Source organism: Geotrypetes seraphini, chromosome 8 (assembly GCF_902459505.1).
Source record: "Geotrypetes seraphini chromosome 8, aGeoSer1.1, whole genome shotgun sequence".
Taxonomy (NCBI): Eukaryota; Metazoa; Chordata; class Amphibia; order Gymnophiona; family Dermophiidae; genus Geotrypetes; species Geotrypetes seraphini.
Genome location: NC_047091.1, coordinates 133,241,190 through 133,264,410, shown reverse-complemented (window position 1 = coordinate 133,264,410; position 23,221 = coordinate 133,241,190). Strand labels below are relative to the sequence as shown.

The 23,221-nt window shown below is 44.1% G+C and overlaps 1 protein-coding gene and 3 gene segments (V, D, J or C); all 4 read right to left on the bottom strand.

Moving 5' to 3' along the window:
• Positions 1-20,713, bottom strand: part of LOC117365995 (immunoglobulin lambda-1 light chain-like) — a 121,984-nt gene extending 101,271 nt beyond the window's left edge. Inside the window, exons 1-2 of the mRNA XM_033957010.1 lie at positions 20,623-20,713; positions 20,166-20,478 (exon numbers count right to left, since the gene is read on the bottom strand). Coding sequence (XP_033812901.1) covers positions 20,166-20,478; positions 20,623-20,668 — 359 coding nt within the window. The 5' untranslated portion in view covers positions 20,669-20,713. The remainder of the gene's footprint in view (positions 1-20,165; positions 20,479-20,622) is intronic.
• Positions 1-23,221, bottom strand: part of LOC117365993 — a 227,617-nt gene that overhangs the window by 109,138 nt on the left and 95,258 nt on the right.
• The window catches only part of LOC117365992, a 193,058-nt gene that overhangs the window by 124,825 nt on the left and 45,012 nt on the right, over positions 1-23,221 (bottom strand).
• LOC117365997 lies at positions 10,817-11,457 on the bottom strand. The segment is given in 2 exon segments: positions 10,817-11,258; positions 11,344-11,457. Coding segments are annotated over 2 exon segments (426 nt in total).

Here is a 23,221-nt window from a genome sequence, read left to right as displayed (position 1 = left end):
GCAAAAGATAACAGAGCAGTTCAGAACTTAAAATCAAATAATTAAAAGTCATAGCAGAAAGGAATGCCAATGTTTATCAGAAAAGAAATTAAGTTAAAGAGCAATAAAGCAGAAATTTTTAAGAGAAACAAAAAAGGACTGATAGGAAAATGACCACACAGAGAACTGCTAGAGTCAGTGAATCCTGGGAGGAACAACCATGTCAATGTGCAAATTAAAAACCCTCTCAAATAAGTCTTCAGCAAGGACCTACATCTTGGATAAGGTGACTCCAAATGTATATCACAAGGAAGGGAATGGGTTAAATGGGCAAAGGCTTTCTTTCTTGTTGATTGGTAGTGAACTTCTCATACTCTGGGATGGAATCCAAAGGCTCAAGTCTTCAAGTGAGTGAAGAACTCTAGGAGTGTAACACTGTATTAGTGACAAGTAGGGGGGAGTATCAGAGTAAGCATAAGGAGGGAGTTTACGGGTAAGTATAAAGACTTTAAAGTGAACACGTGAGGTAATCGGCAACCAGTGGTGTTGAATGGAACAGCAGGGTGATATGGTTGAATTGGGAGGCCTTTGACAGAATACGAAAAGCGATGTTTTGAATAATCTGAAGATGAGTACGTTGAAGACCTGAGTAAACAATATTACAGTAATCTAATCAAGACATCAGGAGAAAGTAGACTAGTTGTTTGGGAAACTGAGTCAAGGAATGAATGGACAATCCTGATTTGACAGAGAGAAATAAAGGAATCTCTAACAACAGCAGAAATATGGAAGGAAAGTTCTTGATACAATATGACACCTAAAATGTGTGATCAGGTTGATAGGGGCATTTTCAAGAATTGGGGCTAATGAAGGGGAACTTCAGGCGGCAATGAACTAAGAATAACGTCATTGTCTCTAAGTCAAGAGGCAATTAATAATAATAATAATAATTTATTCTTGTATACCACCATACCGGGAAAGTTCAAGGCGGTTCACAAAAGTAGAGCTAAAACATACAATGCAGATAAAAGTACAAGCAGATAAAATACATCAGCTTAAAATAAGAAAAAAAAACTTATTAAGTTAAAACAAGATGCATTAAGATACCAACCTATGGAATAGTTGAGTCTTTAACAGTTTTCTGAAATCAAGATAGGAAGAAGCCTCTAACAAAATTTTTTCAAGCCATGAATTCAATTTAGCAGCCTGAAATGAGAGTTCTCTCAAATAACTTCTTGTAACGACAAGATTTTATAGGAGGATATGTAAACAGGTGCACTCTGCGTGTATTCTTGTTAGAGTGATTCAAAGAAAAGTGAGGAACAAGAAACCCAGGTGACATACCAAAAAATGATTTATAACAAATACAAGAGAATTTAAACAAAATTATAGATTACAGATAAGGAAGAATTAAAGTTAATGAAATTGGGTGAAAAACAATTGACACGGCTAAAAGCAAGATGTTATCAACATAATAGAAGGCATGAATACCTAAATCTTATATAAGGGTGGTCACTGGGACAAACCTAGTCCTAAAGCAAAGTCATCCTAGAGAAATTCTACTGGAAATGAGGCAAAAGAATTCCCACTATGTTGGGAGGGGTGTAATGTTAATTTATATTATTTATTTACAGGCCCAATAATATTTGATGTCCTTGACAAACCTTCAGTCATGCATCCCCATCCCCCTATAGTCCAGCATCTCTCTTTCCCAATCCCTCCTCCTGTAGCCTCACTTTTCCCCTTCTTTTCCTAACCCCTTTGCCCATCTCCCCTTCCCTTCCTTACACCCTTGACAAGCTTCTTTCTCTTCTCTTACCTACCACACACTGTGCCCAACTCCCCTTCCCTACCCATACCATTGTGCATATTATCTTTCCTTCCATTCCCTACCCTCTGTGCTGAGTGTCTCCTCTTTCCTTCTCCCCTCTTGCTCAACATCTGCCTTTACCTTTTTTCCACTCAACAGAAAAAGAGGAGTCTTCCTTTGCCCAGCACAGTGAGAAGCAAAACAAAAGAAAGGCAAAGCCGATGATCACAATACAACACAAGGGATTTTATTGAAAGTTCCTATGGGAAGTCTCTCTGAGAGTTCCTTGACAAGTTTCTTTAGAAGTTTGGCTGTAAGTACTTCTTTCAGTATGTTCCTAAAGGTCTTTTTCAAGACTACCTGAAATAGAGATACCACTGTAATATCCTATTATCAGTTTGGTATGTCCCCTGAGAAGGCAATGTTCTGCCAAACCAGGATCCTAGTTGGGACTTCCCATAGGAACTTTCAATAAAATCCCTTGTGTTGTATTGTGACATCAGCTTTGTCTTTCTTTTATTTACCTTCTTTCCACCTTACTCAGCATTTTACGTCCATTCTTCCTCTCCCTCCCCCCAAACATAGTCCAGGATCTCCTCTTCTAGCCTCTGCTTACCTGTACATTTCAGGCATTATTTATGAACCATGTATTGTACTGAGTACATTTCCATAGTTTCTTTTACAAGGGATATCTAAGCTGATTTCACTTGAAATGCAATGTGCATTGTTTGAAGAAAGACAGAATCCCCCAGATAAATCAATGTGATAGTTGATTTGGTAAGTGAGAATTGGTTCTGTGCCCAGAGGGCGCCTGAGTCTCTGTCAGGAATGCTATGTTTTGTGATAATTATTCTTGTCTTAGTATCTTTGAATTATTATTTTCATCTGTCCTTCCTCATTTATGGGATGATGTTGAATGAGGGAGCAATAATAAGGAGAGACATTAAATTATGATATGATAGAAGTTTATAAAATGATAAGTGAGGTGGAATGGTTAAATAGAGAACAGTTATTTATATAGTCAGACATAAAAGAGAACATGCCAGAAAACTAATAATCTATCCAAGGATGTAGAAGAAGGAAGAGGATTTCTTTAATATGTCATCCTACCCAAACCAAAATCTAGTATAGAACAAAGAGGGAATGTCATGGTTGTTACAGGAAAACTTTAGAAGTACACAAACTGCCTAAATTAGGCTAACTTAGATGTTTCTTTTCTGGATGTTATCTATTCCCATAGTGGTTGAAGTACAAATACTATTTTTCTATTTTTTCTAAACAGCCAATTTATTGTAGGTAAGGGGCAGGCTTATCATAACTAAAGGTGATCAGATCATAGGACCGCCTATAATCTATATATTATTTCAGGTCCACATCCTGATTCCAAATTGTAATCACCTACGCCTGTCCCACCCCACTTACCTATAGGTGAAGTAGGTGGGGTGGGACAGGCATAGGTGACTACAATGCAGAATCAGGATGTGAACCTGAAATCATATATAAATTATAGGAGGTCCTATGATCTGATCACCTTTAATTATGATATGCCTGCCCCTTACCTAAAATAAATTGTCTGTTTAGAAAAATAGTATTTGTATTTCAACCCCTATGGGAATAGATAACATCCAGAAAAGAAACATCTAAGTTAGCCTAATTTAGGCAGTTTGTGTACTTCTAAAGTTTTTCTGTAACATTCATGACATACCCTTTTTGTTCTATACTAGGAAACTAATAATCAGCATATTGAAAAAAAATTATAAAAAGCATTTTTTTATGCAGTGCATAATTAAGTTGTGAAATCTGTTGCTGGAGAATGTGATCAAGGTGACCAATAGAACAGGATTCAAAAGAAGATTAGGCAAGTTTCAGGAGGAAAAGTCCATAAATTATTAGCCAGGTAGATTTGGGAAAGCAATGCTGATTCCTGAAAATGAACTATGTGAAATGCATCATCGTTTTGGGATCTGCTGGGTACTTCCAACCCAAACTGGCTATCGTTTTAAGGCTGGCATTTTTGACAAAATGTCTTTCACTGATAATAGTGCATGCTTCTCTTAAAGACAGCACACTATGTGCAAAGAGGGGGCACTTTTTCCTGATAGTTTGCACATACATGATGGTTCACACAAGCTCACACTCTTTTTAATAATAGTGCAACATCCTTGCACATAGTGCACTCTCTTGACAACATTGATGCATGAAAACCCAATCCATCCTGCTTTTTCTGAAGGCATATGGCAACCCTATGCATATTTATGTGCACAACTACAAATGGGAACTTAATTCACTTTAAAACTGTCTCCCATGATGACATCACCAAGATACTAGCCACTATTTGCCCTTACAGTTCCAACCTAGACCCCTGTTTGCCACGCCTCTTAGTGGCTATGAAAGACGCCTTCGTAGACTCTGTCCTTCCTCTCATCAACACTTCTCTACAAACAGGCAGAGTATCCGTAAACTAGAAGTCAGCAGTCATCAGACCAATCTTGAAAAACCCACACTCAACTCTAATGGGCCCAGCAACTTTAGACCTGTCTCCAACTTACCCTTCATCTCCAAGATCATGGAAAAAAACAGTGTTAAACCAAATACACTCCTTTATCGACAAACAAGGAGCCCTATCCACCTTCCAATTGGGATTCAGGAAATTCCACAGTACTGAAACCATCCTCCTCGACATCATTGATGACTGCTGGAAACTCATAGATAAGGGTAATGATATCCTTCTGGTGCTGCTGGATCTCAGTGCGGCGTTCAACACTATTGTCCATCCTCTCCTCATTGCACAGCTCTCTGAAATTGGAATACGAGACACTGCATTACGATGGTTGACCTCCTTCCTGAATAATAGATCCAAAAGCAAACTGCTGAACAATGCACTATCGAAACTAAAACTGATCGAAACTAAAACTACTATCTACTACTACTACTACTATTAATTATTTCTATAGCGCTACCAGACGCATGCAGCACTCAGTATTCACCTGTGAAGCACCGGGAGCTGGTCCACAACTACAGACAAAAGACAGCCAAAATGACCTGTTTCAGGATTTCGAGTTTACGCCCAGTAGCGTCTACTACGAACTTTCAAGACTCAAAGTAGACAAAGCCATGGGACCAGACAATCTACACCCCAGGGTGCTCAGAGAGCTGTGTGATGTTCTGGCTGAACCACTATCAGTGCTCTTCAATCTTTCCATGCGCACGGGAAGAGTACCCCTGGACTGGAAAACGGCTAACGTAATTCCACTACACAAAAAAGGCTGCAGAACAGAAACAGAAAATTACAGACCGGTGAGTCTCACATCCATAGTGTGCAAACTCATGGAAACACTGATCAAACAGAAACTCGACAAAATTCTAGACGAAGAAAATCTACGTGATCCACACCAACACGGATTTACCAGGGGAAGGTCCTGCCAATCAAATCTGATTGACTTCTTTGACTGGGTGACTAGTCATCTGGATGCCGGGGAGTCCCTGGATGTGATATATTTGGACTTCAGCAAAGCTTTTGATAGCGTCCCACACCGTAGGCTGTTGAACAAACTAAAATCGATGGGATTAGGGGATACACTCACTACATGGGTTAAGGATTGGCTAAGCGGTAGACTTCAAAGGGTGATGGTAAACGGTACCCCCGTCCAAAACGTCAGCCGTGACGAGTGGAGTACCACAGGGCTCCGTCTTAGGGCCGATTCTATTCAATTTATTCATAGGAGATATGACCCAAGGGCTCAGAGGAAAAGTATCACTGTTTGCCGATGACGCCAAACTATGCAACATAGTAGGTAAAAGCAGTGTGCCTGACAATATGACACAAGACCTACGACAGCTGGAACAGTGGTCGTCAACTTGGCAGTTAAGCTTCAATGCTAAAAAATGTAAAGTGATGCACCTAGGGAAAAAAAATCCACACAGAACTTATACACTAAATGGTGAAACCTTGACCAGGACCATGGTGGAACGTGATCTGGGAGTTATCATCAGTGATGATATGAAGGCTGCCAATCAAGTGGAGAAGGCTTCGTCCAAGGCAAGGCAAATGTTGGGCTGCATCCGTAGGGGTTTTGTCAGCAGAAAACCTGAAGTCATAATGCCGCTGTACAGATCCATGGTAAGACCTCATCTGGAGTATTGTGTTCAATTCTGGAGACCACAGTACCGGAAAGATGTGCTGAGAATTGAGTCGGTTCAGCGAACAGCTACCAAGATGGTCTTGGGGCTCAGGGATCTCACGTATGAAGAAAGGCTAAAAAAACTGCGGATGTACTCACTGGAAGAACGAAGAGAGAGGGGAGACATGATTGAGACCTTTAAGTATATTACGGGACGTATAGAGGTGAAGGATGATATCTTCTGTCTTACAGGGCCCTCGGTCACCAGAGGGCACTCGCTGAAAGTCAAGGGAGGGAAATTTCATGGTGATGCCAGGAAATACTTCTTCACCGAAAGGGTGGTCGATCATTGGAACGAGCTACCTCAGCAAGTAATTGAAGCCAACAACGTGTCAGATTTTAAGAGAAAATGGGATATCCACGTGGGATCTCTAGGGGAGTAAAAGTCAGGGAGTGGGTCAATGGTATGGGCAGACTTGATGGGCCGCGGCCCTTTTCTGCCGTCGATTTCTATGTTTCTATGTTTCTATACAGAGTCACAAAGAGTATGAAAACAGTCCCTGCTCGAAAGAGCTTACAATCTAAACAGGCAAGACATACAAACAGGATATCATGGATACAGTTAAGGGGAACGGTTAATCAGCTAGCTGCCAGATGAGTAGGGTTAAGGATTGAAAGCTATATAAAAAAGGTGGGTTTTAAGTCTGCTTTTAAACAAGGGAAGTGGCTTGATGGACAAACTCGGGTAATATATTCTAGGCATTGGCATAAGGGGGGCAGCTAGATGAAAGGAACGAAGTCTGGAATTGACAGTGGAGGAGAAGGGTAACAGTGGAGGAGAAGAGTGACTTATTTGAGGAACGAAGTCCTCTGGGAGGTGTATAAGGAGAGAGAATCAGTAATTGATGAATCAGTAAGAAATAAGTTGATTAATAATAGGAGGAGGCCAGAGGGTCAGTGATGGAAACTTTGAACCATTGAGACTTGGTATGGGTGTAATTCCTTAGCCAAGTTGGTTTTTGAGACCTCTTATCCTCCATTCTGTTGATGAGCACCCTATAGTGGGATTCTTGTGTATATTTGAGGATTGTTTCTGAATAATCCCACAAACTATCTTCTCAGATTTCTTCGGCAGCAGAATCCCCCCTATCATTCAATCTCTATATTAGACCTGTCCTAGACATAGCTACAAATACCAAATACAGATTCACTCCTTTGTGGATGATATCTAACTATACCTTCTGCTAGAAGAAAACCATGATGCTAAGATCACAAAACTCTTAAACTGCCTCTCAGAAATCAAAAACTGGATGTCCGTCAACAAATTACAACTATACGCCTCCAAAATGGCACCCCTTTGGATCCGCAAAGAGCACTGCAACTGCACCTGTCCCTCACTACACTGGGACTCAACTACCATAACTGCAAAAGCCCAAGCATACAATCTAGGAATACCAATCAGGAGCTGCATGTCAAAGCAGCTCCTGATTGGTGAGGCCCGACTTTAGTACAGGAAGAGGCGGTCGGAGCATACAGTGAGTGATTTCCTTCACTCGCCGGCGCTCCGGCTGCCCTCTCCTGTCTCCCCTGCCTAAAAACTGTATTTGCAGCTTTTTGAAATTCACAGGGGTTCCTGGAACGTAACCCCCGTGAATTTTGGGGAAATACTGTATTATGTATGTTAACCTGTAACCCATCTGAGCTCATTGGGGAGAAAAGGAAACTAACTAACATTTTCTGTCTCCTAATCCCTAATCTGAGACAGGTTGCTAGGCTCAATGGATCTTGGTCTGACTCAGCATAGCTTTCTTTGTGTTCTTATTTAGATTGAAAGGATGGAACTCTTGCTGGCTTCTCAGTGCACTCATAGGGTAATAAGAGGAGCTCTCGCCACCCTGTTCCTCTTCTGAAGAAGACACAGTTTCCTGACCTCAGCTCTGGCTGCTCCACATTGTGGTCACAGCTGTGAGTGATGATGCAGCTGCCATGCACACCAATGCAAACCATATGTGACAGACTGGAACGAAACAGCCTTTTGTGAGGAGCTCCACATGCAGCATCTATAATTATAGTGACCCCTGGTGGACAGCAGTAGTGCCTGTCCTCATTTTCAGGAATTTTCCAGACACCCATTAATCTCAAGAGGGAAAACAGACACTCAAGCGAAGCCAGAGGAAAGCAGTGCAGCTGCAGCCTTTGCTTACAAGTCTCAGTCATTCTTCTCTTTATAACTCCAAAGAACATGGCCCTGCAGTTGTAATTAGGAATGTTGTACGAACTTTATGTTAAGAACAGAAATTTAAAGACCAGCTGGCAAAGGTACAAAAATGGATTTGCTACTGACTGAGTGCTGTGGGTATGGACTGCCAGTCACATTAAGAGAAATTCATCAGAAAGATATTTTTACCAGTATTGGCATAATGATACGTCAAGTGGTTAATCTAAAACCAAAAGAAATGAGGGATCTTGCCAGGTGTATCCTAGATTGGCCACTGTTGGAAATATGTCTAAATTATACCTTGGCTTCAGAAATTACACTGGTTGCTAGTAGCATTTGGAGTACAGTACAAGGCTGCAATGATTTGTCATCAATTTTTGTATGGTACAATCCCAGAGTATTTTAAGAGTAAGATAATTACTTAGCCTAAAAGATTGCTACGTTCTGAAAAGTCTGCTTTGTTAAAGGCTAATGCTAATCCAAAATAGGTTGAAACTTGCGCAATGACCTTGTGTTGTGCTGGAGTGACATTATGGAATTCACGGGTAGGGTAGTTGAGAAAATGCGCTGATAGAGGAACATTTAGGAAGCTCCTCAGAACACAACTGTTTGTCAATGCTTTTTTTTATATATAGGGTCTGATTTGTCCTGTTGAAGGAACTACTGTACTGTGCATTTAAATTTTAGATGTTTTGTTCCTTTCTTGTGTTTTAGCTATTATGTATGTGCATATTTGTAAACCGCCTAGGAATTAGATGGTATAGAAACTTTATTTTTTTAAATAATTTATGTTCCACATATTATACAATTCTATGCGGATTACAAATTATTCAGGTACTCAAGCATTTGTCCCTAACTGTCCTGGCAGACTCCCACTCTAACTAATGTATCTGGGGCAATGGGGGTTAAGGGCTAGATTCACTAAGCTCACCGAACGTGTCCCGACCAGTTTGTGAGCGTTCCCCGACCCTGACCCAATTCACTAACCTCCTGGCTGATCAACCTCCCACCCTATCCGATCCGCCCATGTAAATGAGGGGAAATGGTATGCAAAGTAGGAAGGCAGCGATTCGCTAAACAGAAGAAGGAACACCGATTGGGCTGGCCAATCCATAAAGAAGCACCTGCTGAGGACCAGTCGCTGCTGACTCTCCTGCTCTCTGCTGCCCTGTCCCTGCAGTGCGAGCCCATGGTTATAACATGTGGTTTTAAACTGCGGGTTAAAAACGTGTTCTGCTCCATATCTGGCTGCAGCGTGTTCTGTTATCTGGCTAAAGTATGTTCTGTTCCATTAATGTCCACTCAAAACCGCATTTGTTTTGACCTCGCTTGTGCGGTCTGTGCATGTGCCTGGATCACTCTGCAGCGATCTGTGGGGTCGCTATGGGGTGTGCCTCTGATCACATTAATTTGCATGAGGATTTGTAGTGAATTGGTCGCCCGGCAAGACTCGGCCATGGATCGCCCAACAAAGGTGGGCTTAGTGAATCTAGCCCTAAGTGACTTGCCCAGGGACACAAAGAGCATAGAAACATAGAAATAGACGGCAGATAAGGGCCCACGGCCCATCTAGTCTGCCCACCTTAATGTCCCTCCCCTACCTTTGCCCTGTGAATAGATCCCATGTGCCGATCCCATTTGGCCTTAAAATCAGGCACGCTGCTGGCCTCAATCATCTGTAGTGGAAGATTATTCCAGCGATCAACCACTCTTTCAGTGAAAAAGAATTTCCTGGTGTCACCTCGTAGTTTCCCGCCCCTGATTTTCAACGGATGCCCTCTTGTTGTCGTGGGACCCTTGAAAAAGAAGATATCTTCCTCCGCCTCGATGCGGCCCGTAAGATATTTGAACGTCTCGATCATGTCAGTGTGGGATTCAAACCCATAACCTCAGGGTGCTGAGGCTGTAACTCTAACCAATGCACCACACACTCACCCCCACCCCCCATACTTTTTGGAAATCCAAAGTATGGACATAAGTTCATTCTCACCTCATCTCCAGCCCCATAAACACCTTCCATATATCTGCATATCTGTTCCACAACTTTTATAAGCCCTATTTGTGATCATAAAACCCATGTACTTTTCTGTGTTGAAACTCATCTCTCACTCTGTTTTCTATAACTCGGATTCATGACATCCAGGGTAGCTCCTTGTGACCCTAGGCAAGTCACTTAATTCTCCATAGCCCCAGGTACGTTAGATAGATTGTGAGCCCACTGGGACAGATAGGGAAAATGCTTGAGTACCTGATTGTAAACCGCTTAGATAACCTTGATAGGCGGCATATAAAATCCTAATAAACTTGAAACTCATCCCCATGAGCTCAGAATAATTTTCTCTTTGCAGAGGTACAGCTTGACTAACGGACTGTGGAACCTCCTTACAGCCCTTCACACCTACTTTTTGAAAATCCAAAGTACGAACATAAGTGAACAACTCCAGCCCCAGCCCCATGAACACCTTCCATGTATGTGCATATGTATTTCACAATTTTTTAAAGCCCTATCTCTGTCCATAAAACTGTCTAATTGTGTTTATTTTGAACTTTTTATTATTATTATTTTATTTTTTTTTTGCATAAATTCATCTCCTGCTCTGTTGTCCTTCACTCGGATTCATGAGATCAAGGATAGCTCTTCCCCATCAGCTCAGAATAATTTTCTCTCTGCAGAGTTGCAGTACGAATTAGCTGAATGTAACAGGAGCAATTTGCAGCCTTCACTTCCTCCCTCAACTGTGACATTCAGCTCAGCTACAAGAATTGGAGCAGATTTTTAACTGCATGTGCTGTGAGAATGTATCACTGTGCAAAGTGCTGCTGTACCAGCTGTTACAGTAATAAACAGCGTCATCCTCTTTCTGCACCCCCTGGACAACTAATTTCCAGAGGTTCTTAGAGGTGTCAGGGGTAACGGAGAATCGCTCGGGGATGCCTTGCCCCCTGCCTTGGTCACTACTAGTGTAGTAATGGTACACAAATCGGGGAACACCATCAGGCTTCTGCTGGTACCATCGAACTCTGTCTCTGGTAATGCTGAAACCAGAGGACAAGGTGCAGGTGATCTCAACATTCTGTCCTGGGGTCACTGTGACTGAGGGTGGCTGCGTCAGCTGTTGGGAGCTAACACCTAAAAGAAGAAGAAAAAAATTGCTGAGGTGCCAAAACAGCATTTACTGCATGAGTCTCTTTCTCCAACGGTGCTGCTTTCTTACCTGCACACCAGGCACCTATCAGGATTGTTACCGGAGCCCAGAGCATTGTGAGAAGATCCTAAGCAGGCAGGCAGAACTTTCCACTTCTCTCTTTGGCCTCTGCTTATATCATTTTCTTCAGGCTAGCTGTAGTAAGGCTCCACCTCCATGCAAATCAGCTCTATTCTCATTGGCTCTTACCATAATCTTTTTCATTAATGCAAGGAAATGCTGCTAGGTGTGTGCTGAAGCTCCTTCAATGTTTTCCTATTAGCAGCCCTGCGAGTACCACAAACATTGCAATACGCCCATAACTCAAGTGGATGAGAGCCAATAGAAAACAGGAGATGGCATTTATGGGAAGGATAATTCAGTCAGGTTGAACACATGGGTACAGAACTTTGCCCATTTTAGGAAAGAGGTCACAGCTCTCAGGGAAAATAACTTTGCTAGACTGTATCGGTATCAGATTGCAGAAAATGGCAAGTTCTGTCCCCAAATTTACCTAGTGGCTAGGGGTGGGGTGGATTCCTTCTGCTATAACCTGATGTGGATTTAAAATGTATTTCACTTTCTTCAATCTATAGCAGCGTATCGCAAACTGTGTGCCATGGCGAGATTCCCAGTGTGCCGCAAGACGCTGATGAGGAGGAGAGACATCAGCTGACTGAGAGAGGCAGGTCTTGTAGGCAGTCAGCTGGCGCCTCTCCTCCTCTATGAGCTTCTCCTCTTCCATCACCCCCCTCCCCCCTCTGATGGCACAAGGCCCCAGCTGGATGTTGATGTGATGACATCACGTATGCATATGACATCATTGTGTTGATGTCCATGCACTTCCGGATGCCTTACAGCTGCGGCCCCGAGTTTAGTGTACTGCGGCTCTGGAGAGTTTGCGAGAAACTAGTCTATGGAATGACACTCTAGAACAGTGGTCTCAAACTCAAACCCTTTGCAAGACCACATTTTGGATCTGTAGGTATTTGGAGGCCTCAGAAAAAAATAGTTAATGTCTTATTAAAGAAATGACAATTTTGCATGAGGTAAAACTCTTTATAGCTTATAAATCTTTCCTTTTAGCTAAATCTTAATAATGATATTGTAATTTATAGCTAAAGTGACATATGATCAAGAAACTGTTTTATTTTACTTTTGTGATTATGATAAACACTAGTGTTTAAACCCGTTACATTAACGGGTGCTAGAATAATTGTCTGTCTTTCTTTCTTTCTGTGTCTCTCCCTGCCCCTGTCTCTCTCTTCCTTTCTTTCTTTCTTTCTGTCTTTCTCCCTCCCACTGTCTGTCCTTCTTTCTTTCTGGTTCTCTCTCTGGCACCCTGTCTGTCTGTCTTTCTTTCTTTCTGTCTCTCTCCCTGCCCGCTGTCTTTCTGTGTGTCTGTCTTTCGTTCCAATGCGCTGCCTGCCTGCCTGTCTTTCTGTCTCTCCATAGCCCCTTTCTGTCTCCCCTCCCCCAAAGCAAACCAAGATTGCTCCCAGGCCCCTTCCCTCTCCGTCCCCTCCACTTCCCTGTGCAGCAGCAGCATTTCCCTCCCATTCTTCCCTGTGCTGGAGCAGCATTTCCCGCCCTTCCCTGTGCAGTAGCAGCATTTCCTCACACACACACACACACACACTTCCCTGTGCAGCAGCAGCATTTCCAGGCCTTCCCTGTGCAGAAGCAGCATTCCCCCCCCCACACACACACACTTCCCTGTGCAGCAGGTGGTGGTCTGACCGGTGGGTGCCGATTGGACAGTCCCTTCATGAAATTTTGTGATTACTGGATGCCTCGACACTGGTTTGTTGTCTAGGCCAGTGTGGTATGCCGCGATTGCACTTAGGTGGACCTTGATGGAAGTGGGTTTTAGGTCCCACTGAGATAAGCTCAGTATGTACTGCAGGATGTCTGGTATGGGGCAGTTGTAGGGGTCTCGCTGCGTGTCTGTGCACCGGTAGCGGATCCTTTTCCATTTCAATCCCATAGCGTTTTCTGGTTGAAGGTCTTCTGGCTGCCATAAGTGTGTGCTCCACGTCTTGTGTTAGGTTCATCCTCTCATCATTCATGCGGTCAGGGCTAAGGAACGCAGGTCGTGGTGGAGGGTAAGGTTCCCGCGTTGTGTTATGAGAACTGCACTGATCGGGAGGGGGGAGAGGTGGGTGAACCGCTATCCCTTGCCGGAACGGGAACCATGGTTGCAGGGGCCAGGACAGGGCAATCATGATCATCGTTGCTCTGTCCTGAAGGATCTTCTGCAGGACTTAGGGTATGGCGGGTAGGCGTATAAGAGTCCGTGGTTCCAACTCACAGACAGACCGTCGGGACTGAGACGGCGATGGGTTGGTCTCTTTGCGCAGAAGGTCGAGTATTTTGAGTTCGGTTCGGTTGCCAACAGGTCGATGCTCGGTGTGCCCCAGGTGCTGAAGATCTTCTTCGTCGCCGCTGGGTTGAGACACCACTCATCGGGATCCAGCTGGTGGCTGCTTAAGGGAAAGCAGGGGGAAATGGGTAGGGCTCGGGCATGCCCAGTGGGGCCCGGGCACTGCACGTGCTCAGAGAGAGAGAGAGAAAAAAAAAAAATCTCTCTCTGAGCTATTGGAGAGCTTATCCGCAAATTGGGAGCTGTTGGGACAACACCCATATGTGGCTGACTCATCCTGTTTGTCCTAGGAGAACCAGACCCTGGGACCAACATGATTTGAATAATGACCAGAAAATAAAAGGTAGGAAAATTAATTTTTTTTTCTGTTTTGTAATTACAATACGTCAGATTTGAAATGTGCATCCTGCCAGAGCTGGTGATAGACAGCGTGAGCTAGGAAGGACCTAACGGACCCCTTCCTTTACTAACGTGTAGCGTGGGTTTTAGCGCCGGCAGTGGTGATGACTGCTCCAATGCTCATAGGAATTCTATGAGTGTCGCAGCAGTTACTCCCGCTGCTAGTGCTAAAACCCACGCTACACGTTAGTAAAGGAGGGTGAGACGCAAAGTCTTTTTTAAAAATTTTGTTTACACCACAGCGCCATCCTGGGTAGGAGAGGGCAAAAAGGGGATGGGTGGGGTGGGGGGAAAGAGGCTTCAAAATAAACTCACCAGGACATTTTAAAAAAAACCACCCAATTGGGTAGGAAAATCGAATCGAGAAATCGATTCAATAGGCTGAATAGAATCAAAAAGTTTTTTCTCTGAATCGGGCAGCACTAATAGAGGGGCATTGTCATGTAGCATTTCCCTTTTAAGAAAAGTGGGCCCAGCTAGAAAAGTCCTGGCCCCATCTGAAAATAAGGAGTGTGTTCTGGAAAGGGTGGGGGTTGGTTTCATAAGCTCCATAAAAAACTCTTCCCTCAGAAAGCAGGGAGTAGAAAGTAAAGCGAGAGAGAGAGACTGAAGCCTGGAGAATAAGGCTGGATCAGGCCGAGATTCCCAGGGTGTAGTTCCCTATGGATAGGGTTGCCAGATTTTCCTTTCAGAAAATCCGGATCCCTAGCCATGCCCATCCCCACCCCCGCTGCCTGCGCGCATGCGCGGATGCTACGTGATGACGTCACACGCACGCACGCATAGTGTCATTGCATGATGGCCATGCATGCGCGGACTTCCTCCCTACCCGACAAAGCTTTTCAAAACCCGGACAAAGTGCTGGGTTTTGAAAAGCCATCCAGACCCCTGGACATGTCCTCAACAGGAGTACATGTCCGGGTAAATCCGGATGTCTGGTAACCCTACATATGGAAGGAAATGAGAAAGACTTCCTATCAAAAGAAGGCGTAAATGCCTAAGCTGATTTTAGAGACGTCTAAAACCAGCTTTGATTATCGGTACTTGGACGATCTGTCTTTTTGATCGTCCAAGTACCAACTTAGGCCACTTTCTGTACAATTTTAAAAATTATTATTATGAGCCCCTTAAGGAATAAAGATACTGTTGAAAGGACATTTCTCTTCCCTTTTGTTTGTTCTGTTTCCGGAGCCCAAGAAAAGTCAGATGCAGTGGCGTACTTAGCATATGTGACACCCGGGGCCCATCATTTTTTGACACCCCCCCGCCCATCTATATGAAAAATATGATTTTTAGTAACAATCCACATATCGCGCAACAAGAAAAGGCAGCATCTTAAACACTGCAGTGAGCACTAGAACACCAACACATACATTGTAAAACTAAACAAGCCAGATCCCGCAGTCAGTTGATCCTGCAGTCAATGCCAACTGAAAACTAAGTTCTTTTCATACACACAGAACAGAGATACACCTATGCCCAATATGGAATAATCACAAGCTAAAAATAGAAATATGTAAACAAAAGTTAAACTGAACCGCCAAGACACCAGACCCTGGATACAATGCAACACCACAAAAACAGTAACACATGTCCTCTAATACAGTGCAAAATATAAAGACAGTAGATGTAAATTTGAAAAAACTGATACATAACAATCACCACTTTACAAATTAACAAATAAAAATAAAACAAATAATGAGAAATAAAAAAATACCATTTTATTAGACTAATCCCCGTAAGCTCGGTCCCCATCCCCGCAAACCACCTGATTCCATCCACACAAGCCTTGAATTGTTTTATATTGAACTTATTATATTAAAGTATAAAAAGAAACAATATTCTGTACAATTGTCAATTTATAAATCAGGGTCTTCTCCCCACTCTCTCTTCCCCATTTCCCTTCAGCATCCTCAGCCCACTCTCTCTCCACTTTCCTTCAGCGCACGCACATAAAAACAAGCAAGTAATTTTATAGCATTTTCATACTATTCATTCATAGAAATTAAAGTCTAAATAATGCCAGTCACATAACAAAACATGATTTTACAAAAATAATTCCCTGCACAGTCAAGCCTGCAAGGATTACTAGATGTCTTTCAGCAGCTCCCCTGCCTCCCCCTTACCTTTGTGGCCAAGTCAAAATGATCTACAAACAATAAAATTTTAAAAACACAAAGCACATTGTACGCAGAGAAAATGTTAATTATCATTTATATTCAGCAGGTTTTCAGAGTCAAGGCAGATGACTTTATGCAATGTCACCTCAGTAACAACTATACAAAAATCGACAAATATACCCCCTCCCTTTTTACTAAACCGCGATAGTGGTTTTTAGCGCAGGGAGCTGCGCTGAATGCCGCACGCTGCTCTCGACGCTCATAGGCTCCCTGCGCTAAAATACGCAATTGCGGTTTAGTAAAAGAGGGCCATAGTGCAAAATTAGACAGCATATATAAATTCTCAAAAAGGACACATTTTGATCACTAAATTGAAAATAAAATCATTTTTCCTACCTTTGTTTGGTAATTTCATCAGTCTCTGGTTGTACTTTATTCTTCTGACTGTGCATCCAATATTTCTTCCCTTCTTTCAGCCTCCTGTATGCTTCCTCTCCTCCAGACCTCATTCCCTCCCCCACTTTTTCTTTGTTTCATCCTGCCCCCTTCTTTTTTTCTCTCTCCATACCCCATTTCTTTCTTTCTTTCTTTCACCCTGCCCTTTCTTTCATTCTCTCTTCATGCCTCCCTTTCTTTCTGTATGTCTGTCTTTCTCTCTCTCCGTGCCACACTTCTTTCTTTCTTTCTTTCACCCTGCCCCTTCTTTCTTTCTCTCTCCATTTGACGAGGAAGTCTCGTCAAAGCTTCGATTATCACTGCAGGACCTTCCGCCCACCTCCCATCCTAACCACTCTTCCAAAAATGCCCCTTTGATCTCTAGGTGCACAGCAGGATTCTGAGGCCAAAAAAGTCCCTGGATAAGTCCAAAAATCCTGTTTCAATTATCAGCACTTGGATGACCTGTACCAACTTGGGCGGGTTTTTGGACATATTTTCATTTTGATTATGAACCCCACAGTGTCCCATTGATTGTCCTCCTTTCACCAGGTCTTCCATCTTATTTTTTAAGCTTCTAGCATTTGTATTCAGACATTTCAAATTGTGGTTTTTCCTTGCTTCTATAAGTTGCTTATAGCTTCTCATAAACTCTCCAGGCTTTCTTTCACTATTGTTGAAAGCTCTCTATTGGGAATTTCTAAATGCCCTGTGTCAATAGTATCCTTCAAGTATACTCTATACTGAACCATGTGCTCGTGGGCAACTGTCAGCTCTCTCCCCTTTCATTTTAGTTTAAAAGTTGCTCTTTTAAAATGTTTGTGCCACCAGCCTGGTTAAGGTAGAGTCTATCCTTTCAGAAGAGGCTTCCCCTTTCCCAAAATATTGCCCAGTTCCTAACTTCCTTATCTCGCCACCATTGTCTCAACCACGCATGGAGACTTTGGAGCTCTGCCTGCTTCTTGGGTCCTGTGTGTGCAATAGTTTATTGTGAGCTTCTATACCGCTACAATGACTGAGGAGTCAATTCAGAGCGGTATGCATGAGCTTTTCCAAAGGTGTTACAATACATGAGCATCTTTAGAGGTGTTACAATACAGAGTTACAAAGAGCTTCTGTGAGGTGTTACAATACATGGGCTCTATACAGAGTTACAGGGGCTTCTGTAGTGGTGTTACAATACAGAGTTATTAATACCGGCATAATCATGGCATAATCAATCATCCTACTTATGCTGCACGGGGAGGGGGGGGGGGGGGGAAGCGCCTCCTGTCTTCACTACTCCACTGATACGGTGACCAGAAAGGGCTCAGCACTGAATATCTGGGCTCAGCACCGACCACAGGAGTTAACCGGCCTGCCTCCTGCAGTCTGAATATATTCCCCTCTGTGCCTTGTAAATTAAAGATTCAAATTGTCCTGGATTTAATAATAATAATTTTATTTTTGTATACCGCCATACCACATAGATATTGCCCTCGAGTAATCCTAATAGGTTTATATTTTTCAAAGCATGAGGACAGATAAGTAGGCACCATACCAATCAAGACTTTAAAGCAGATACAACCGAATTTAAAGAACACTCTAGCCTCAAAAGGCAGCCAATGCAACTGTTGATAAGATGGAGTAACACGGTCATACTTTTTCAGACCAAACATCAGATGGACCGCCGTGTTCTTGATGAGTCTTAATCTTTTTTGAAGCTTTTTATGAGATCCCAAATATATTATATTGCAATAATCCAGCACAGATAAAATGGAGGATTGTACCAGTAATCTAAATGATACACTGTCAAAAATTTTTAATCGTTCGAAGTTTCCACAAAATTGCGAAACATTTTTTTGCAATAGATCTGTGTGATCATCCAAAGTTAAGTGGCTGTCCAATATAACACCCAAGATTTTAATAGAGGTAGAAATTAAGAAAGTTTGACCATTCAGTTGTAGTATCTTTTCTTTTATATTATCAGAAGGACTAGCCCAAAAAAATTTTCATTTTTCCGGATTAAGTTTGAGTTTGGCCCTCGTTGTCCATTGCTCAATGTGAATTAATAAAGAAGAAATTTGGTTTTTTTTTAATCTCACCTGAGAGAGATGTAAGTGGAAGCACTATAGTAATATCATCTGCATAGATGAAGAACTTAACTCTCAAACTATGCAGCAATCTTCCCAGTGGGGCTAAATAAATGTTAAATAAAGTAGGCCATAGTGGAGACCCCAGTTACTCAAAAGAAGAGGCAGCAATTCTTGCGCCTATGTCCTTGAGTTTTGCAGATCGGAGTTACTTGTCTCCTTAAATATCTTTGCAAGTGCATTGTGAAGTATATGTTTTCTATGACTCATCTCAACTAACTTTTTCTTTTCTTCGTGATAAGCCAAGGATTGCAGTGCCTACGCCTTCATTAGAACCCTGCTTTGCATAGAAATGTAGTAGCAAATAAAATGTTACAAAGGAATCCTTCTGAATCAAAGAAAAACCCGAAAAATGGGGAGCTGACAAAACTATGAGAAAAAGAATCTCCCAAGCCCCAAGGCCATTTTCTACTATCGCCAATCTGCTGTAGCCTTTTGATTTCCAGGCTCCCGCATAGCGTCAGTCGTTCCTGAAGAAGGGGGAGTGCTCCCCCGAAACGGAGTCCCGTTGGACGTTTGGTGACTTGCTGACTGCCTACCAGAGAAGCTAAGTATCTTCTTTTGGCTTCAATAGATTGAATTTGGACACTTGTATCTTTTGCCCCCCTGGTTCAGGGGAAGAGACTGCTCGCAGTGCACGTTTTTGATTTGTTTGCACCATAGCACTTTTGTGTTATTTAGCACTAAATTCACAGAGAGCCCTAGGATGTTTCACAGTTGACACCTTCTAGGTGCAAATCAGTGGCAGCCGTTTCCTCCGGAGGTCGGAGGTTGGTTGTGTGACTGAGGGCTCTCTTTATAAATTATCCTTCATTTATTTAGGATCATCTTAAGCGAGTAATTGTTTTACTCCAACTGTTCTTGTGGGCAATCTCTCTCCCTGAACACAGTTTCCTTTTTGGGGCTTGGGAGATTCTTTTTCTCACATTTTTTTCACAAAGGAATCCTTGACATCTTTTTACTTTATGATTGCTCCTATCATGCTTCTCCACCACAGTTGTGGATTATGGTGCAAAAGGAAAATGTACTTAGCTTATTTTCCTATGTCCAATTAATCATTTTTCAGTTTTGCTTTCTGTACCACGACATATTGTGAAAGTTTTGATTTAAATTTCATAAATAGAAAATATAAAAAAATAAAAGTAGACATGACTGAGGGGAGACAAACAAGAATGATCTCTGCTGCAGAGAGAGAGAGAGAGAGAGAGGAAGGAGGGACATCAAAAGAGAAAAACTGATTATTTTATCACAAACAGCAGCTCATCAGCTGATCAGATGTCTGCTCTGCCTGTCACAGTGTGGTTGGTGAAAGCTTGAAATCAGGAAGTGGGGCCAGAGGAAGGAGGTTTAAGTCTCAGTTTCCCCAGCCTTGTGTCACTGTGGAAATGCATGTTGCCATCATACTGGCCGCAGTAATAATCGGCTTCATCCTCTGCCTGCAGATCATTGATGTATAAATAGGCAAAGCTGCCAGATATGGAACCAGAAAACCTGTTGGGGACCCCGGAGGGTCTGTTATTACTATTGCTGCCGCTACTATACACTAGCAGGCCTGGAGCCTGTCCTTGTTTCTGCTGGTACCAGGATGGGTACGTAGCCACAGCTTCTCCACTCATTCTGCAGGTTATACTGATAGTCTCTCTAGGAAATGCAGACAGGGAAGATTCCTGAGTCACCACAGATTGACAGCTGACATCTACAACACAAATACCATCACATGAAAAGAGGAACTGAACAATCCAGAATAATAATAATATTAATAATAGCTAGTAAGGATACAGCCATCATTTTATTTCCAGCATAATTTGTTTTACTCAGAATGAATGAATCTGCCTCTTACATGCACAGCAGGTGAAGAGTGTGAGGAGCAGAAGAGCCCAGGACATGGTGCAAGAGGGACCAGCAGAGCTCAACTTTCAGCTGCAAAGAGATTACTGGTAAGAAGAGACATCGCTTCCTTCTTATATCCCTGCAAAGCTGTGGCATCACCCATTTATGTAAATATGCTCTCTTGGGCTAACCCTCCTCCTTTGCTCTCATTTCATTGGCTACTGTACTTGTGGCTTCCTTCCACTGGCTGCAGCCGAAGGCTCCTTCTTCAAGACTTCAACACTAGGATTGACACTAAATTATTGCAATATCCCGGGCAACTTGAGTACTGCACAGGAGACAAAAAAGTGTAGTTACTTACCTGTAACGTAGGTTCTCCGTGGACAGCAGGATAGTCAGCCACATATGGGTGTTGTCCCAACAGCTCCCAATTTGCGGATAAGCTCTCCAATAGCTCAGAGAGATTTTTTTTTTCTCTGAGCACGTGCAGTGCCCGGGCCCCACTGGGCATGCCCGAGCCCTACCCATTTCCCCCTGCTTCCCCCTAATCCCCAGGATGTTCCTACCTGTGGACGGGTCGGCCGTATGGGGAGGCGGGTGGGTTGTGTGGCTGACTATCCTGCTGTCCACGGAGAACCTACGTTACAGGTAAGTAACTACACTTTCTCCTAGGACAAGCAGGATGCAGTGGCGTACCAAGGGGGAGGTGTGGGGGGCGGTCCGCCCCGGGTGCCAAGCCCTGAGGGGGTGCTACTGGTCCGGTCCGGTTCCCCACCCCCTGTGCCGGGTGTCGCGTCTGGAAACAGCCTGCAGCAAGATCGCGATGCCAGCGATCTTTGCCTGCTTCGGCTGTTTCCTCCGCCACGGTCCCGCCCCTCCTTTGAAGGGACCGCGGCGGAGGAAACAGCCGAAGCAAGCAAAGATCGCTGGCATCGCGCGATCTTGCTGCAGGCTGTTTCCCCAGGGAAATGAAGCGGGGAGGCCAGGTGAATAAGCAGTGCTTCGTGGTGGTGGTGCCGAGCGGTCCTTCGAGGTAGTGGGGGGGGCAGGCAGACCTTGTGGAGGGGGGGAGACAGGCCTTCATGGAGAACAGGCAGGCAAGCCTTCAAAGGGGGGACAAGCCTTCGGGGGGGATAGGCCTTCAAGGGGGACAGGCAGGCCTTCGGGGGGGGGGTGACAGGCCGTCGGGGGGGGGGGGGTGCAGTCCTTAGGGAGGGACAGGCCTTCCAGGGAGGGCACAGGCCTTCAAGGGGGGGACAGGCCTTCAAGGGGGGGGGACAGGCAGGCAGGCCTTCAAGGGGGGGACAGGCCTTCGAGGGGGGTGCAGGCCTTCAAGGGGGGGCAGGCCTTCAAGGGGGGGACAGGCCTTCGGGGGGGGTGCAGGCCTTCAAGGGGGGGCAGGCCTTCGAGGGGGGTGTAGGCCTTCGAGGGGGATGTAGGCATTCGGGGGGGGGTGCGGGCCTTAAAGGGGGGGACAGGCCTTCAAGGGGAGGACAGGCCTTTGGGGGGTGCAGGCCTTCGGTGGGTGTGCAGGCCTTCAGGAGGGCAGGCCTTTAAGGGGGGGATAGGCCTTCGAGGGGGTGCAGGCCTTCAGGGGCGGTGCAGGCCTTCAAGGGGGGGGACAGGCCTTCTGGGGGGCAGGCCTTCAAGGGGTGCAGGCAGGCAGGCCTTCAAGAGGGGGACAGGCCTTCAGGGGTGGGATGCAGACCTTTAAGGGGGGGACAGGCCTTCAGGGGAGGGGGGCCCTGGTGTAGAAGTACACGGAGGGAAGGGGGAGGGGTTCAAAGAGATGTGCATATGCCGGACTTTGGGTGGGAAGAAATAATGGGTCTGAAAATAGAGGAGAGAGAGAGATGATGGACATGGGTTTTAGGGAGGGAAGGAACAAAAAGGGAGAGAAGTTGGACACAAGGGATGGTGTGGAGGGGGGATAGAGATACTGGTTAGGAGGGTAGTTGAGTAAAGAAAGGGAGAGATGGTGGACCCTGGGGTGATGGGGAAGGAGGGAGAGCTGCTGGATGAAAGGGTAGTTAAGAAAAGGTGGATCTGTGGAGGGAGACAAAAAAAGGAAAGATGCCAGACATCCGGGGGAGGGAAGGGAAACGGAAGGGGAGGACAGAGATGGCAGTTGGATGGTTAGCACGGAGAAAGAAGAAAGAAGGAGACCCTGGCAAGCAAGTTATCAGAAGACAACCAGAGCCTTGGACCAACAAGATTTGAAAAATAACCAGACAACAAAAAGGTAGAAAAACTAATTTTATTTTCTGTTTTGTGATTACAATATGTCAGATTTGAAATGTGTATCCTGCCAGAGCTGGTGTTAGACCGCAAACGTGAGCTAGGATTTAACAGAGAGAGGAAAAGTTCTTTTGTTTCTTTGTTTTATTTACACCACAGTGCCAGTGTGGTTAGGAGAAGCCAAAGGGGGGGTGAAAAAGCTATAAAATAAACCCACCAGGATGTTTGAAAAAAACACCCAATTGGGCAGGAAAATCGAATCAATAAACCAATTCAATAGGCTGAATCGAATCGAAATTTTTTTTCCTGAATCTGGCAGCACTAGTTTGCGCTACTGTCTTAGACTTTAGGACCTGGGATTGGGGAGAGAT